The sequence below is a fragment of the Lynx canadensis genome, chromosome B1 (genome assembly GCF_007474595.2).
Source record: "Lynx canadensis isolate LIC74 chromosome B1, mLynCan4.pri.v2, whole genome shotgun sequence".
Classification (NCBI taxonomy): Eukaryota; Metazoa; Chordata; class Mammalia; order Carnivora; family Felidae; genus Lynx; species Lynx canadensis.
In genome coordinates this window covers 196,405,550-196,421,624 of record NC_044306.2, presented here as the reverse complement: position 1 = coordinate 196,421,624, position 16,075 = coordinate 196,405,550, and the positions used below count along the sequence as shown (strand labels likewise).

Below are 16,075 nucleotides of genomic sequence, written 5' to 3'. Positions count from 1 at the left end.
GAACCGTGGGGCCCACAGTTCCCGCTGCCACATATGGTGTGTGGATTTAGGTGTCAAAAACCGGAGAATTAGAAATGGTAATTTTCCGTCATTATGGCTGAAACGCGATCTGTCACAACAACTGGAACATGTCTCCGCGCTAGCGAAAATAATGTTCGTGATTAGGAATCATTACGCATGTCAAGCCGAGTCCATTAAGTTGTAGGGAGAAATTAGGCTTGACGGGCGGAATCAAACTACAAATATACAGGCCTCGCCTTCAGGCGGCCGAGCAGCAGCCCTGGGCAGGAGGCGGGCCAGAGCACCGTGTTTTCTTAATAGGAAACTGCCCAGAGAATTAATACCCGCTTTCTCGCCCCCCACCAGGGAATTCCTCACCTCTCCCCACCGCCCAGACCCCACCCCAGGAGAGGGAGTGGGGCACACAAGTGTCCCTGGCCAGTAGCTGGAAGCTTTGAAGTCTCACAGGCCCCCCGGGGTAAGTTTTCTGCTCACCACTCGCAAGTTGTGTGACCCTGCCCTAGTCACTTGACCCCTCCTGAACTTGGCTCCCTCATCTGTAAAGGAGAGATAATCCCACCCACTTCATGGGGTTCTCCTGAGGATTAAATGAGATCAGGTTTGGTCACCAGCGAGCACCAGAAACCCTCAGACCTGAGAGATGCCTTTTCCCTTGTAGGAGCACCCTGCTCTGCAACGGGGGCCCCCCGGTGACAGGCCCTGTCTTTGTGCTGGGAAGGGTTGGAGATTAGGGTTGGGTAGCCACAGCTGAGACGCCCTTGCCAATCAGGCCCTGAGAAACGAAGTCAGAATCTCTGAAAATCACGGAGGGGTAAACTCAGAGCAACCCGTGTGCCTTGGGTAGACCTCGTACCCCCTTCCCCATCACATTGCCAAAGAAACAGAGCGCCCCCGGGTCCTCCACTGTGCCTCCCTGGGTGCCCCAGCCACCAGCCCAGAGGGATCCGTGGTGTCATGGGACACCACACTGTCACCAAGGAGAAGTAAATGGTAAAGGGAACCAAGAGTAAGAAATCTTCCTTTACAGGCAGCCCTCTCAGTCCCCTGCCCAGATGAAAAGGCATTTTACTATCCGCTGCTCTCCTCTGTAGGGAGTTTGGGGAAAATCCCCCTCCTTCTGCTGGGGGGGTGGGGAGACCAGTGTGAGAGTGTGAGTGAAAGAAGGCTGGTTCCTGTCCTGCCTTGGACCCTTGTCACCTCGGAGAGCTTGCTCTGTACAGGCACCAGCTCCTGTGGGCTTTGCCCACATTTTCTCCCATTATCTCCCACCACACCTAGGTCTCCAGAGTTCCTTCCTACGAGGAAGCTGAGGGTCAGAGGTTAGGGAACTCGCCCAGGGGCCACAGAAGCCGGGAGAAGTGACAGCCAAGCGCGCCCAGGCTCCAGAGCCTTAACCCGGGCGATGCGGCCGAGGCCCTCCTTCATCTGAGCCTCTTGCTACGGGGTGGGGAATCTCGCCTCGCCCAGAAGTGGTGGAAATGAAGTGAGCTACGAAACTGAAACGTTCAGTTCGGTGCCTGACCCAGCGCACTCTTCCCGGGCCTCATTCTTCTCCTCCGTAAATGGGATGCCGGTGGCCACGGCTCTGCGGTGGGGAACAGAGCGGAAATATGGCCAGCGCTAAGTAGTTTGGAGCCAGACAGTCTAGTTCGAACCCCATCTCCGCCAGCAGTAGCCGCAGCGCAGGGTCGATCCCCAAAGTGGGGTAACAGGAATGGAGCTGCCAGGAGGAATGAATGAAATAATTCAAGGAAAGCACTCAGGGAAACAGAGTAAGCGCTAAATAAAGCACTGATTACCAGGGCGGCGGTTGGCCCGCGCAGGCTTGGACGGCTGCTGTCTGGGGAGCAGAGGCTGGCCCCAGCCCCCTCCGGAAACTTCTCAGCGTTTCAGCCGCTCCCAGCCCTGGAGATCGGGAACTCGGACATCGGTTCCGAGAGCTCCTGGGTCACGGGGCTGCGCCTCCTGGGCCCTCCCGCAGGCCTCTGGGAGGTGAAGGAAGTTGTTCAAACGGGAGGAAGGCAGGAGCGGCCCGCGCTGGGAGCTCCCTGCCTTTTCTCCACCCCCACGCTCTCAGAATAGGGAAGACTCAAAGACGGGGTTGAAGGAAGGGACACCACGGGGCAGGGACTTGGCCCGAAAGGGACCTCCTGGTGGAGCCAGTCGGAGACTCAGCCCCAGCGAACGGCACGCACTGAAAGCGCTGTTAACACACGGTTGACATTCCAGTGACCTTCCCGGACTAACCTCGCAAATGATACCCCTTGCGCGCCGCGCGCTACCCCACGGCCTGCTTTATTTTCCTTTCGGCACTCGCATCCCTGCCTCCCACTAGATGGTAAACCCCACTGGGACGGGGCCTCTCTCCTCTGCACCCCTGGCACAGAGTAGCCGCCCAACAAATATTGCTGGATATCTGGACAAACAAATGAATGAAAGAGGAAAGAGGGACTGTCAGCAGTTCCACAAAAGGAGGTTTCTCTAAAGAAAGAAAAAGAAAAGAAAGAAAGAAAGAAGAAAGAAAGAAAGAAAGAAGAAAAAAAAAAAAACACTCTCTCTGTAATTCCCCTCCCAGCGCTGTTGAGGTCTCCCCTTGACCTACACCTGTGAAGGGTGAGACCCCAGTTCTCCTCCCTGCTATCCTGTGGCTGTCTTTCCAAGGGTGTTCTGGGGTTGCCTTCTCCAGACCGAATGATAAAGCAGGACACGAGCCTCCCGCAGACATCAGCAGCAGCATGGAGGTGGGGGAGTGCTTCCCCGTAGGCAGCATTGCAGAGAAGGATTAGCGGAAATCAAATAAGTAATACACATCTTAGAAAACAATTACTTTAAGAAACTTTTCTGCCAGTTCTTGTGGACGGAAGGAAACAACTGGAGGGGCGCTTGGCTGGCTCAGTCGTGGAGCGTGCGACTCCTGATCTCGGGGTCGTAGGTTCGAGCCCCGCCCCCCACCTTTGGGGGTAAAGATTACATAACAAAATAAAATCTTAAAAAGAAAAAAGAAGGAATCAGCTGGAAAGCCGTTGATGTATGTCTTCTTTAAACCTTAAAAGTCTACACACTGAATTTATTTTAGAAGCATCATTGCAGTCGCAAAAATACACAGGACCTGTTGCATACAGGGTTTGCAGTGCGGGTTGACTGTTCTCACCGTTTTGCTTGCTTTTACAATCACTCAACATCTCTTGTCCACCCCTACCCATCTCTGTAGATATGTTTCTTTAACTGGTAAATGTCTTTATTTAACTGGGCAAAAAATATTATCAGTCAGGCTGCGAGCATTTCATGGTTCCTATTGTTCAGGAAGCACTCCGTTCTTAGACTACCCCATCTTTGCGGAGGTTGGGGGGGGTAATTATCTATTTTCAGCAGAGCAACTCCATGTGGGTCTTCATCAACCGTCTAGTTCCAAGTCTCTGTTCCCATGGGGTTTTTCAGGAGGAAGCTCTTAACGCCTTCCCTCCTGGAGAATCAAAAAGATGTACTTGGATGCCGGGGTTCAGCATTTCTGTCTGTGAACTTTCTGCAGGCACCAGCTTCTCCCTCTTTGAGGCTACTCATGGAACCAAAACTGCTTGCCGCCGACATTGAACAGAAATGGGCCGGGAGAATCTGTTCATGAAACACAAGCCGCTGGACAGTAGGAATCTTTCATCTAAAAACATGTGAGTGCCAGGCCCTGAGTTGACAATCCAGAGAGTTGCTCAAAAGCAGTTGTCCCAACTAACAGCACAGCCTTTAGGTGGTGATCACAAGTCTGCTCCCCGGGGGACGGGGAGACCAAGTTCATCTCAAGGCCTCTAGATGAAGCCGTCGTGCCCAAGGCCAATGAGCCCCCCCCCGCAGCTAAGGCCCCCCACCGGATCCACCAAAATAGCTCTCCCAGGGTGTCCCCATCCATTGGCCCGGCTCTGCACTCAGTGGGTCAGCTGACACTCTCCACCATAGCCCCTGTCCAATTTTGAAATTGGACCAGTGTCCCACCCCACCCCAAGTCCCCCTCCCATAAAAACCGGAAGCACAATATTTTCAGGACCCTGGTTTTTTCAGTCCTTAGTTGGTCAGGTACTGTGTACATTTTTAAAAAATGTTTTTAATGTTTATTTATTTTTGAGACACAGGGACAGAGACAAAGCATGAGTGGGAGATGGTCAGAGAGAGAGAGAGAGAGAGAGAGAGAGAGAGAATCTGAAGCAGACTCCAGGCTCTGAGCTGTCAGTACAGAGCCTGACGCAGGGCTTGAACTCACAGACCATGAGATTGTGACCTGAGCCGAAATTGGACACTTAACTGACTGAGCCACCCAAGTGCCCCTACTGTGTACATTTTAATATGATGAAGTAGGAGATGGTGAGAGGCTTTATCCAGGTTGCTCACAGCTAAGGTGGCTGCCAGGGCGCCAGGAAGAATTTGAGCCCCAGGCCTGGAAGCCTGACCCTGAGACCCTCGAGGCTCCTCCCTGAGCCCAGCTGGGAGAACAAGACTTTGGTGAGGTTGGGGAAAGTGCAGCCGGCCTGTGGATACGCACTCGGGCCGAAGGGAAGGATGGATGGAGCGGGGACAGACAGGGACAAAGCTTTAAGGATCCTGACCGGCATTCAAGAGTCCTTCAAGTATGAACAGCACGTCAAAGAGCAACAGACTCCGTGCGAGGCGCTTAGGGCCACTGCAGGGGCAAGCCCTCCGGACGCTGGGACCCTGTCTTCCCGGATGTTGGAAGGCCAGGTCAGATGATGCCAGAGCACGACACTGAACCCAATATTACTTATCACTGCAGCAAGTGATAATGAACAGGACAGTGGGACAGCCTCAGGGGGGACGTTTAATTGAAACCTGCCGGGAGGGTTGACTCAGGGAAGGCCTGAGACCTGTATGTTGAGACCTGAAGGGCCACCATGAACTTGGTCAGGCTAGGTCTTCCCTTTAGTCGACTTTTTCTTTCACCTGTTCTGTGTCCTAGGAGGTCTGTCTACTCTTTCCTTTCCAACGAAGTTGGTGAAGGCGGGGTGGGGGTGGGGGGAAGGAGGACCAGTTGTTCAGCTTCCCCTAGAGGGAGGGATTCCCAGAAGTCAGTCAGCCTAGGACACGCCAGCTCCAGGTCTCGCCCAAGCCCCTGTCGGCCCGCCCTCAGGGAAACCGAGAGACACCTGCACACGAACGAGATTTTACAATTTAGTTTTTCGATCTTCAGGGAGAGGTGCCACTTTCATTGACAATCGATCGTTGCAAAAACACAAGCAAAAATGTAGCAGAGCGGGAACAAAAGGCCAGACCTGCGGGTTCATCGAAGCCGTGGGCACGCTTTGGGGCCACACATTAGGTGACTCCAGCTCCTTGGCGACCTCTAACCTAGCAGTCCCGCATCCTTCAATGGACGCAGTCTGTCGGGCTGGGCTGTGCGCAGCAAGGCACGGACCAGAGGGGAACACCGAGGTCCCTGAAAGAACACAGTGGACACCCCCACACCCACCCCCGCAGCCCCAGCCCAGCCAGGCCCCCCTGCACCCAGGGCAGCAGCACCGAGAGGCAGCGAGCTTGTCTTTGCGTAAAAACGCCCCCGCATTGCTGGGCCACACCGCCAAGGGAGGCCTTGGCGCGCACAAGGGGAGCCATTCAAAAATGTTAATAAGCTTATTAAAATAATCGGCTTTACTGGCTCGTTTTACAGCCTGCTGCCCACCCTTGCTTTCTGGTGGACCATGGGAGAGAAGGCACCAGTGGCATTAATTTTTTTTTTTTAACGTATTTTCCGTCCAAGGACAGGGGACTCTCCAAGGCTCAGTGCGGCCACAGAGGCGGAACAGCCTCAGGTCTCCCCCACTCCAGAGCGCGGTGGGTGGGGAGAAGTCCAAGCTGAGGAAAAGCTGGACTTTCCAACCCGGCTGACCACCCAGGCTTGGGAAGTGGACAGAGGAGGCCCAGAGATAACGGCCTTGGGGAGACCCACGGTGCGGCAACTTGGGGGACCTAGCTCCTTTTTAAAAAATAACACAAAACAACTCTCTCTCCAAAAGACTGCTCAGGAAGGGCGCGGCTCATTATTTAAAGCAGAAAGGCTTTGCCTTTTACCTCCGCTCCAAGCCAGAGGTGAGTGTGGACTCCAAACATTACCCAGATTTAAAGCGCATGTCACAACCTTTTTTCTTTTTTTAAATATAGATGCGGAGAAGAGAAGTTAATTGCCTCCAATTCATCAAGTCAGTGGCAGAGCTGACTCCTGCCTGTAGACTCAGGCCCGAGGCAGAATCACTCTATGATCTATGGGGCCATGGAGTCCGATTTGTGCAGGCTGGAGAGAGAAGCTCTCACCTGAACATCTCAGATGTCCAGGGCCGCACTCCCCTAAAAGGATAGGGCGCACCCCCAAGTCTTAGGAGGGGAGCTCAGTCGGGATGCCTGAGTGTGGCGACAGGAAGCGGGCCAGGCCGGGGAGTGGAAGGACTCACCGAGAAGCCATCAGAAGCCCCCCTTATGCCTGGAACTCAAGTTGCTGTTTGCAGAAACAGTAAGGGATTGATGTAGGCACCGAGGCCTAGGCCCAGATCACGCGCTCTGAACTCCCGGGCGCTCTAACCGCTGGGTCCGGGGGCTCCACCGGAGCCTGGGGGCGGGGCACCCCTGGAGAAAATGCGGGTGTTTCTGGGAGGGAGGGTTTGGAGTGCGCGGGCCCCGGGCGTGGAGGCCGGGGTGGGGGAGGAGACAGCCGGACACGCACTCTCCCGCGGGCAAGGAGGAAAGCTTTGAGCCCAAGATCTAGCGCACCTAGCCAGACACTCCGGGGAAGGTGTTGCCCTGGCTCCCGCAGCTACTGCGTGTTCCCTTTGAACTTGACATTCCAACAGGAACTTTCATGTGCTAGTTCTGCCGATTCTGGGTCGGCTCCGGATCCGCCAGAAGGAGGGCGCCTGCCCCCCATCCCCCCTATCCGCCCCCTCCCGCGCCGAGGCAAAAAGTAACCGTAACAGCAGCGTTCCCGGCGGGGTGCGGGGCGGTGGGGCCGTCTGCTCATTTCTCACATCCGCAAATTGCCCCAAATGTGGACGTTTGACGTTCCCCCCACAGCCTCCTATACACCCAACAGGTTGGAAAGAAGTTCATCGTTCAACTTAACCTGGACTCCATACCGGACCACCCCAGCTTGAGGGGCCTTGGGAATCAATCTTCTTTTATAACCGTTTTAATGATTTGGGCAACCAAATTTATGTTGAATAATTTCTATGTGTAACTACAGAAAAAAATTAATTTATTACATGATGTAACCATTTACAGTATAACTTTTTTTTTTTTTTTGCCGCCTGCTTTGGCATTTCTTCATTAAAAAAACAAAAAACAAAAAACAACAACAACATATTGATCAGGAGACTTGAAAACTGGCCAAGCCCCAGAGTCTCTCCACCTCTAAGGGACCCATCGCTGAGCACATCCAGGTCACTTGGAAAACCCTGAAGGGTGCAGGAGTTCAGGGAGACTGTTTCAGATCTGCCTACGAGCATTGCCCAGAAGTTCATAATAATAATAATAATAATGGCCACAGTAGTAGCGAGTCCACACTGGTTGTACCGTGCTTAATGGTTTTCAAAGCACACGCATCCAGTCACCCAAAGCCAAACCTGGGAGATGCTTGCTCTAAAGGACCATCTATCCACACTGCTAGCCTCAAATACTAAAATATGCTTCTGAGCTTTGAATGACCCCGAAAGGCCTCTTTATGGCCTCTAACTTCGGTCAAGTCACATTGCCTCTTTGAGCCTCAATTTCCCCGTCTGTAAAATGGAGACCAAGCCCACGCAGCTAAGGCGGCCACAGGAAAACGCTGCGCAGCAGGGTACGGAAGCACTTTTTCAGGCGTAAGGTCCCTGACAACACACCGTAGTTATCGATGTTTGGGGTTGTTGTTATTATGTATTGTTTGGCTGCTCGCCCGGGCCTCCCTCGGATTATGGAGCGCTCAGCTCCGGCTTCCTTGGCGGGTCTGGGCGCGGCCTTCACTCTCAGCCAGGGCTTGTGCAGTAGCCACGCGCAGCTAGCCTGCGTAACTCCCAGCCGCTACCCGCCCGCAGCGCTTTTCAACTTACGAAGCGCTTTCAAGCGTTTGCTGTGTCCCGCGGTCCTCACGCAGCTCGGTGTGATTCCCAATTAAGATTGCTAGCACGGTGAGGTTGGTGGCCCGCAAGACTGGAGCCCTGCAGCGCCTGGCAGGGCGCCTCCCACCCCCTGCCCCCTTGCGCCTCGCAAAGTCTGCCTCGATCCCTCCTCGTGCTTTGCGGACCAGGAGCTCCTCCGCCAGTGTTCGGGTTGAGGGGAGACGTCTAATTTAATCCGAGGCTCAGGCTCGGCCGGCGGCAGCTTCCCCGGAGGCAGAGGCCGGAGACTACCTTTTCCTGGCAACACCGACGAAACGTGAGCGGAGGGTCGGCCTGGCCAGGATGGAGCTCCGGCGGCCGCAGAGTCGCAGGATCCCCGCGCGGTGGGACCTCTGCAGGCCTCGGAGGAGGTCTGGCCTCTGTGCGATGCTCGGTGCGGCGCTCCCACGCTTGCCACTTTCTGGGTCAGCAAAAGCTCCCCACTCCGGGCTGCCCTCAGACGCCACCCCTCTAGGGGCGCAGCCCCTCGGGGTCCGGGGCTCCAGACTGGGCTCTCAGAGGAAAAGGGAGATCTTGTGGGAGCCTTTCTCAGACCTTCTCGAACGAAGTCAACCTGTCCCTTTCCTAGCGCGGAGGACTGGCGGGTGGGCGCGGATTCTCTGCGGCCCGGAAGCCATTTATTTTCTGAAATGGAACTCATTCCTAAGCTCCCCGGTTTGGCCCAGCTCTACCGAGATACGCCCTCGCGTCAGTGAGCCCCTCAAACCTAGTTGCTTGGAATTAGAGGAAGGTTGGGAGAGCCAAGGCCAACAGGCCAGGGGTTGGAGTTAAACACACACACACACACACACACACACACACACGAGACATTTGGCAGCCTGTCATCCCAAATTTGCTGCCCAGAGCCCAAGAATCATCGTGGGCTGAGCCTGAATCCTTGGGGCCGATTTCAGTGCAGGTACAGCTGTTCGCCCCCCTTCCCAGCCATTCCTCCCGCTATAGTTTACCCCTGTAAGTGTGCACGTCGTCCCCAACTGTACCGAAGGCCAGCGCTGAGATTCACTACGGGCCCCAAAGGATTGAGAAAGACGAAAAGGTACCCCCCCCAACATTGGGCTCAGCTGCAGCTCCGCTGGGAAATCAGGCCCCAAGGAAACCGACAGAGAACAGGGCACGCCAGGGGCGCAGAGAGTGAGTGGACTAAGGTCCCCTCCGTCAAGGTGGACAGGGAGCAGGACTGGCTGTTTCTCCCTTTTTTTTTTTTTTAAGGCGGGGGTGGGAGTGGAGAAGGAAAAGGAAACTGAGAAAGTAGTACCGCCTGTTTCCAACAGGTCCCGCGTCCGCGGCCAGGGGCCCAGGTAAAGGTGCCGGTCTTGGGTCTCCCAAGTGCGTTGGGAAACCTCCCCGAGCCCGGCTGGACCCGCAGGCTGACTCCGACTCCACGAATCAGATCACAAGGCGCTGGTGGCAGGGCCAGCCGCGGGGGAGGTCAGAGGGAAACTGCCACAACCCGGGGCAAACTGAATTCGTTTGAGTCATTTTCCCCAGGCGTCTGGAGCCAGCCCGGCAGCGCTGGCCCTGGCGGGGAGCGGAGAGGGGACGCGAAGGGAGCAGGCGCCGCCGGGCCTACTCGAAAGAAAATCCCCAGTCCTGTCAACTCCAGAGCTGCAAGGATGGAAGACAAACCTACCCCCCCCTGGGCCCCAGTCACAAGTATCTGACATTTTCTCAGAGGGAAGTAATCGACCCTCTCCACCCATCCCACCCCCGCCGGGGAAACCTCTCGTTGTGGCGATCTCTGCGGAGAGGAAGGGCAGAGACTCTGGCATTATCGGAAATGTTCTTTCTACAAGGAAAATGCATTCGTGATTAATTATGAGGTTAAAATGGAATTTTTAAACATGCCAAAAAGGAACAAAATGATTGCAGGAACCACTTAGAAGGTAGTTGGACTCGGGGACAAGGGTGTGCATATCCCGAGGGCCTGTGCCTTTCCCTTTGCGCTTTGCTGTGTCCACAAACAGGAGTCGGTTGGGTAAAAAGCCCAAGTCGCGACTGTCCACCCCGCTGCCTGCTGGGCCGAGCGGCCTGCAGACCCCTGGCCAAGGACTTTGGGCTACAAAGGCCTAGGGGTCTTGAGGCTGGAAAAGGTCACGGACTGGGAGGAGGGCGGATCGGCCTTTCCGCGCCGGGTAAAATTGAAAGTAGCTGGGGCCTGGGTTTGGCGTTTCCCCGCTCCGGCGGCCGGGCGGCCGCCGGCCCCAAGGCCTCAGAGCCTCCAATGTGGCATTAACTCTTCCTTGCTCGACGCGGACCCGGCGGCGGGAGGGGACTGCAGCAGTGAGCATTTTGCTCTGGCCAGTCCTTGACAGCCTGGGGAGTCTGAACGGGGCCTGGGGGAGGGGGGAGGAAGGGTTGTGTTCATCTGTAAAAGGTAAATAATAAATAACCCTCTCCCCCCTCATTCTCTGCTTCCGCCTCAGGCTTCTGTGTGGATCAGATGACACCGTGTCACAGAGAGAGTGGAATCGCTCTGGAACAAGGTAGAGGGCCATTTGCACCCTGCCTGGGTCAAAGCTCAGTTGACCCTCCCAGGGGGTCCCCTCATTATAGCCTTGTTTGCCCCTAGTCGCTTTAGAATTTCAGCTTCTTGCTAGCCTATTCTCCAAACGAAATGAAGACAGGGTCACTTACACAAACGCTCGGAAAGTCGAAAGCAGAGGACATGGGCAGGTGCAGAAGTCCGCAGGTTAGGAGGGGGATTGAAGCTGGGTGCAGGTCGTTATGAACGATTCCAGACTCAGAAACCAGTCCCACGAAAAAAAAAAAATAATAAAAGGGAATCCTAGGCATTTGCTCCCGATTTAGTGGGATTTCATCTGTGACTTCTGCAAAATCTCCTAATCGCCATTCCCTGAACCTACATGGGTTTAAGCACTTTCTGAGGGGCTGGAAACACGGCCGCTTCCTCGAGGGGCGAGGCATCCTGGTTCCAGGACCAAAAAGTGGTTGGGAAAATGAGCCCCAGACATTTTCACGGTACTGGATTCCCCAAAGCCAGACGGAGAGAGGCTCAGAGAAAACACGGCGTCCAAGAGGGATGTTAAACTAAAAGTTTATAAATTAAAAGGAAAAAAAGATAAAGCGAATAGAGCTTCCAAACTTCACAAATCTTTTAAAGTTAATATTCTAGATGAGTGCACAGTGCCCTTAAGGAGGCAAAAAGCGACGAGGTTGACAGGATCATCTGTCTTCGGGGCAGGGACAGGGATGACAGAATCCTGGGTCAGAACGCAAGAATCTCGGAGGATGGTCGGTAGGGACAGAGGGCCGGGTGGCTGAACAGTGAGGGATGCCACGGAAAGGCTGGTCAGCGATATCACATTGAATACAAAAATAACCGTTATTTGAATACAAACAACTGAAAAGTGCTACAAGTTTTAACCTCCTTTAAAAAAATAAAAAGAAATACAGGAAAGTTTCTGTGAAGGGCTGCTGGGGTTTGCTGTCTCCTGGTTTGGGTTCCCAGGAAGCTCCCCAGTTGGTGGCGGCCCTGGACTTCGCAGGGGAAAGATTCCGGGGGGTCTATGCCCTGCCCTGTGCTCAGAGGCTCCCGTCTTTACATTCAGCACCCAATAGGGCATCCCCACCCGAGCTGTGACATGGGGAGGGGTGGGGCAGAGGGCAGGAAAACCAAACCTTTCACGGTTCAAATCAACCCCACGGCTTGGGGCTCCTTGGGGCTGCCAGGGTTCCGCCCCTCTTTGATACAAATGCAATTTCCAAAAAAATAGATATGTAGATACACATAGATTGGTAGCATGGATACCATGAACTATTGTGGCCTAGCGCACGAAGCTCCCGGCTAGCCTGAAATTCTGGGGATTCAGGCTAAGTGATCTCCAGGAGTTCTTTCCGCTCCAGGGAAACGTGGTCTCCTGGCAGGTACAATCCACATCCAACTTTGTTGTGATAATAAATAATGTCCCAGAGCTTCCAGGCGGGCGACGGGGGAGCAAGGCCCCTAGGCCATAGGGTGCCTCTGTTCGCATTAGAAAAAGGCGCCCTCTCTGGACAGACTCAGTCCCGCTGCCAGGGCGCACTCCTGGAAGTCTGAGCCCAGGCTGGATTTCATCCTCCACTTGCCCCCTCCGCGGGGCGCCCTTGTGCAGAGCACAACCTGCACAGCCGTCCGCGGCCGTCCGGAACTGGGGCGCAGGGATCATTTGCTGCCTCGCCCCAGGCCGGCTCACTGGGTGCCCGCGGCGGCTGCACACGTGGAGAGTGCCCAGCCGGGGAGGGCAGTATAAGGGTAATAGTAGGAGGGGCTGCAGCGGCAGCAGCGAGGGTGGCCGCAGCACCTCGCCGGGCAAGTACTGTCTCTGGTCGTCGCGTACGAGCACTTTCACCGCCACCTTCTTGGCGGCGGGCGCTGACGCCAGCAGGTCGGCGGCCATCTGCCGGCGCTTGGTCTTGTAGCGACGGTTCTGGAACCAGATCTTCACTTGCGTCTCGGTGAGCTTCAGCGACGCGGCCAGGTCGGCGCGCTCCGGCCCGGACAGGTAGCGCTGGTGGTTGAAGCGGCGCTCCAGCTCGAAGACCTGCGCGTGGGAGAAGGCGGCCCGCGAGCGTTTCTTGCGCGGCTTGGGCGCCGCGGGCTCCTCCTCCTCCTCCGCGCCGCCCGCCGGTCCGCCGCCACCGCCGCCGCCGCCTCTGCCGCACAGCGCCGGGACGCGTGCGCTTCCGGGGCCCACAGCGTCGTCCTCGGCCCTCGGGCTGCGGTCGCCTGCGGATCCCAGGGGGAACAGAAACAACAGACCGTCAGCGCCGCAGAGAAGCGAGGTCGGGCCTCGACCGTGGGGGTGGGGTAGGGTACGGAAGTACACTTTGATCCCCTAAGAACGCTTGGGGTGGGTGTGTAAGCCGCGGGTCCCCGGCAATCAGTCTCGGAACCCTGTCCCATAGTTTCTCGCATTAGGCCTGTCCTGCGAGGGAAACGCACTCAGCCTCCTCATCCGCGCTGCGTGCCAACATCAGTTGCCCGCCTTCTCTGGGCCCCAGGCTCCCCTCGGGATCGTGGGGCACTGGGGCCCGAGCACCTCCTCCGTTCTCGGCGCTGAGCTCTAGGGTTTCTAGTACTACTCCCCTCCCTGGGTTCCCCGCCTCCCCGCACTCACGCTTACACACACAGTCGCAGCACCAGGCGTCCACTGCACACAAGGGATGGTGGGGGCCCGTAATCCCCGGACAGAAGTATTCGGGACCTAACCCCCCACCCACCTCGCCAAGCACCCGGAATTCTGCGGCGGCCGTGGCAACAGGCTGCTCCAAAGCCTTGGTGGGCTTCTCTCTCTCTCTCTTATTGCAAGGAAATGAGGGGGAGGGGCTAGGGACCGAGGTGAAGAGAGGGAGGTGCCCCCGCTTGGAGTCCCCTGAACCCAAAAACGACGCCAGCTCCTCACTTCCTCCTGGATCTCCACACAGCCCCCCTAACAGAGAGGTCCGAGCTCCGGCCTTGCTGGCAAACACTATTTACTTGGAGCCAGCGTGAGGCCTACATTGCGTCGGCCGACAGGGATAGGAACGGCCGACAATGACCAAAGGACCTGCCAGCCCTAGCTGAGGCTTTCCTCTCCCTGCTACCTTTGGGTGACCCACACCAAGCCCTTCTGTCGTCAGCTAGCTGCAGGGTTTGTGGCCAAGGTCTTCCGCTCCTCCGCCGCTTCCCAGCTCTCCTGACCTGGGGTCTGGGAGAGGTAAATAAGCCCCCCCCCCTACCCCCCAAAGCCCAGGCTGGGCGGTATGGACGACCTCGGTACCACTTAGGGGTCGCGCCGTCACCACCTATCCTTGAGCTGAGGGCCGGCCCTGGGCGTTTCTGACCTTTAGTGGGCCAGGGGCCAGGGCCCTGGCTACCCGAGGTCTCTGGGCCCGGCTCTTCCCTGCCGCTGATTCGGGGATCTGGACCCAGACACGGCCGAAGCACTGGCGACGCACTTAAAGCCAGGGCGCGGCGTTTTCCTTCCTAGCCCAGGCTAGGGCACATGTTGTCCCTGGACCTCTCAGGCCTCACCGCAGGACGCAGAGCCCATGCGGAGTTTCTCGGTTCTCTCTCGGGCTCAGTTCCCGGAGGATCAGAGCAGTCCGCTGCCAGCGCCAATAGCTTCGGTCCCCGACCGCCACGGGGCCCCAGAGCGCAGGGTGCACACAGCAGGCCCACCCCACTCGGCGTGTTTGCCCTCCTCGCCCGACCCCCCCCCCCCACTCCGCCCGGCCCGGCCCCCTTCCCCGCGAAGCCCAGGCAGACCTGAGACGCTGGCCGACATCTCGCTGTCGCTCCGGCCTGCGGCTTCCTCCTCCAGGTCCTTGGCGGCGGGCAGCTCGCAGACCGACTGGCCGAGGCCCAGCGTCCCCCCTGCGCGGCCGGCCCCGCTGGCCCCCGGCGCGTCCGCACAGCGCCGCCCGCCCTCGTTCTCCTCGCTCAGCGCCGAGTCCGAGTCCCAAGCAACCAGGCTCTCCGCGGTCCGCCCTGCAGCCGTTCTGGTCCCCGCCGGCGACGCCAGCAGAGAGTCCTCCGCGCCCCCCAGAGCGCCCGCGTCTGTCTCCCCGAAGAGTCGCCAGCAGCAGACAGCGGGAGCCTCAGCCACTGGCACCGCGGTGCCCCCGGGCACCGGGCGCCCCTCTGGCGCGGGCAGCCCGCCGCGCTCCTCTTTCTTGTTGAGGATTGCCTGGATGGAGAAGGGCGTCAAGGTGTTGGCGCCGCGCACAGCCATCTGCGCCGCGGGCCGGAGCGGCCGGCCGGCCGGCCGGGCGGCTGGGGCGCGGGGCAGCTCCGAGCTGGACGGAGCGCGCGGGCCGCCGCAGCGCGAGTGAGCCGGGCGCGCGAGGCCCCTGCAGCCCACTCCTGCGCGGCCCAGCAGCCCCCGCCCCCCTCTGGCCCGGGATCAGCGCCGACCCTCACCCCCACTTCCGAGGCCCACCCCGCGCGGAGACCCCCCTCCCCCCCAATCCAGCGCCAGACGCTCTCCTTTCGCAGCTCAGCTGGATTATCTCATCGCCTCGCGCCCTTAGGGGCGGGCCGGGGTCTGCCCCCTCCGAGGATGCGGAGGGCGGATCGGCGGGGCCCCCGCCGCGGCCGCAGTCCCCTTCTGGGCGCCTCCGGGGCGCACGGCCCGAGTCACTTTTTTCTTTGCGCCTCGGTCTCTTCCCGGGCTGCAGGATTTCGCTCCTGGCCCGTCCTTTCCCTCCCCGTTGGTCGGGCTCTTCCGGAGCCCACCCCCAGCGGCGGCGGCGACGACGGCGGCCTCTGGATTCCGAGAGGCGCGGGGCACCTTTTTACCCCCTGCTCTGGTTTTATCTGTTTCTTCTCTCTTTCCTTCCCCGGCGTTCCACCGTATCCCCCCCTCCCGCCCGGGTGTCATTCCTCCCCGCTGAGTGACAGCCTCGCGCCACGCCCCTTCACTGGGCCGTCCCGGGCCCTCCCGGCCGCCTATTGGCTGGCTCCAGCTGGGCGACGTTGACTTTAACAGACAAAACTGGGCACGTTGCGCCGAGAAAGTCAGGGTCTGACTTAACCCCTTTCCTCCCAAGCCCCGGTCCTCGAAGCATCCTCCGGCGACTGGGAGGCTCACCCACCCACACACTCTGTCCGAGAAACCACGTGTCTTACCGCTGCGGAAGGATCCGCCTATTCCAGCGCTCTTATGGAACACGCTATTTAATAGTCGAGATCTGGCGGTGGGAGCGTGGGGAGGGGGGAAATCCAAAATAACGCAGTTCGGTAAATCGCGCGCGCAGTTTTTCCGTTCTCTAGGAAGGTCCAAAGAGAAGGACAGGATTCTGCTGCTGCTTTTTTAAAAACCTCTATGTTACAGATTGGTGGCTTCCTCATTGCTAATTCTTTCCGCTGAAATAATCAGTTAATTAAAATCATTAGAAATATTGTTTTTCCTTCTACACCTTACTTTATT

At 57.5% G+C, this 16,075-nt stretch overlaps 1 protein-coding gene across 1 annotated transcript; it reads right to left on the bottom strand.

Annotated features, from left to right (window-relative positions):
- Positions 1–11,212: 11,212 nt before the first annotated feature.
- Positions 11,213–14,878, bottom strand: NKX3-2 (NK3 homeobox 2). Its single transcript, XM_030311960.1, is given in 3 exon segments — positions 11,213–12,432; positions 12,434–12,891; positions 14,413–14,878. Coding segments are annotated over 3 exon segments (1,002 nt in total). The 3' UTR covers positions 11,213–12,354.
- Between the last annotated feature and the right edge of the window lie 1,197 nt (positions 14,879–16,075).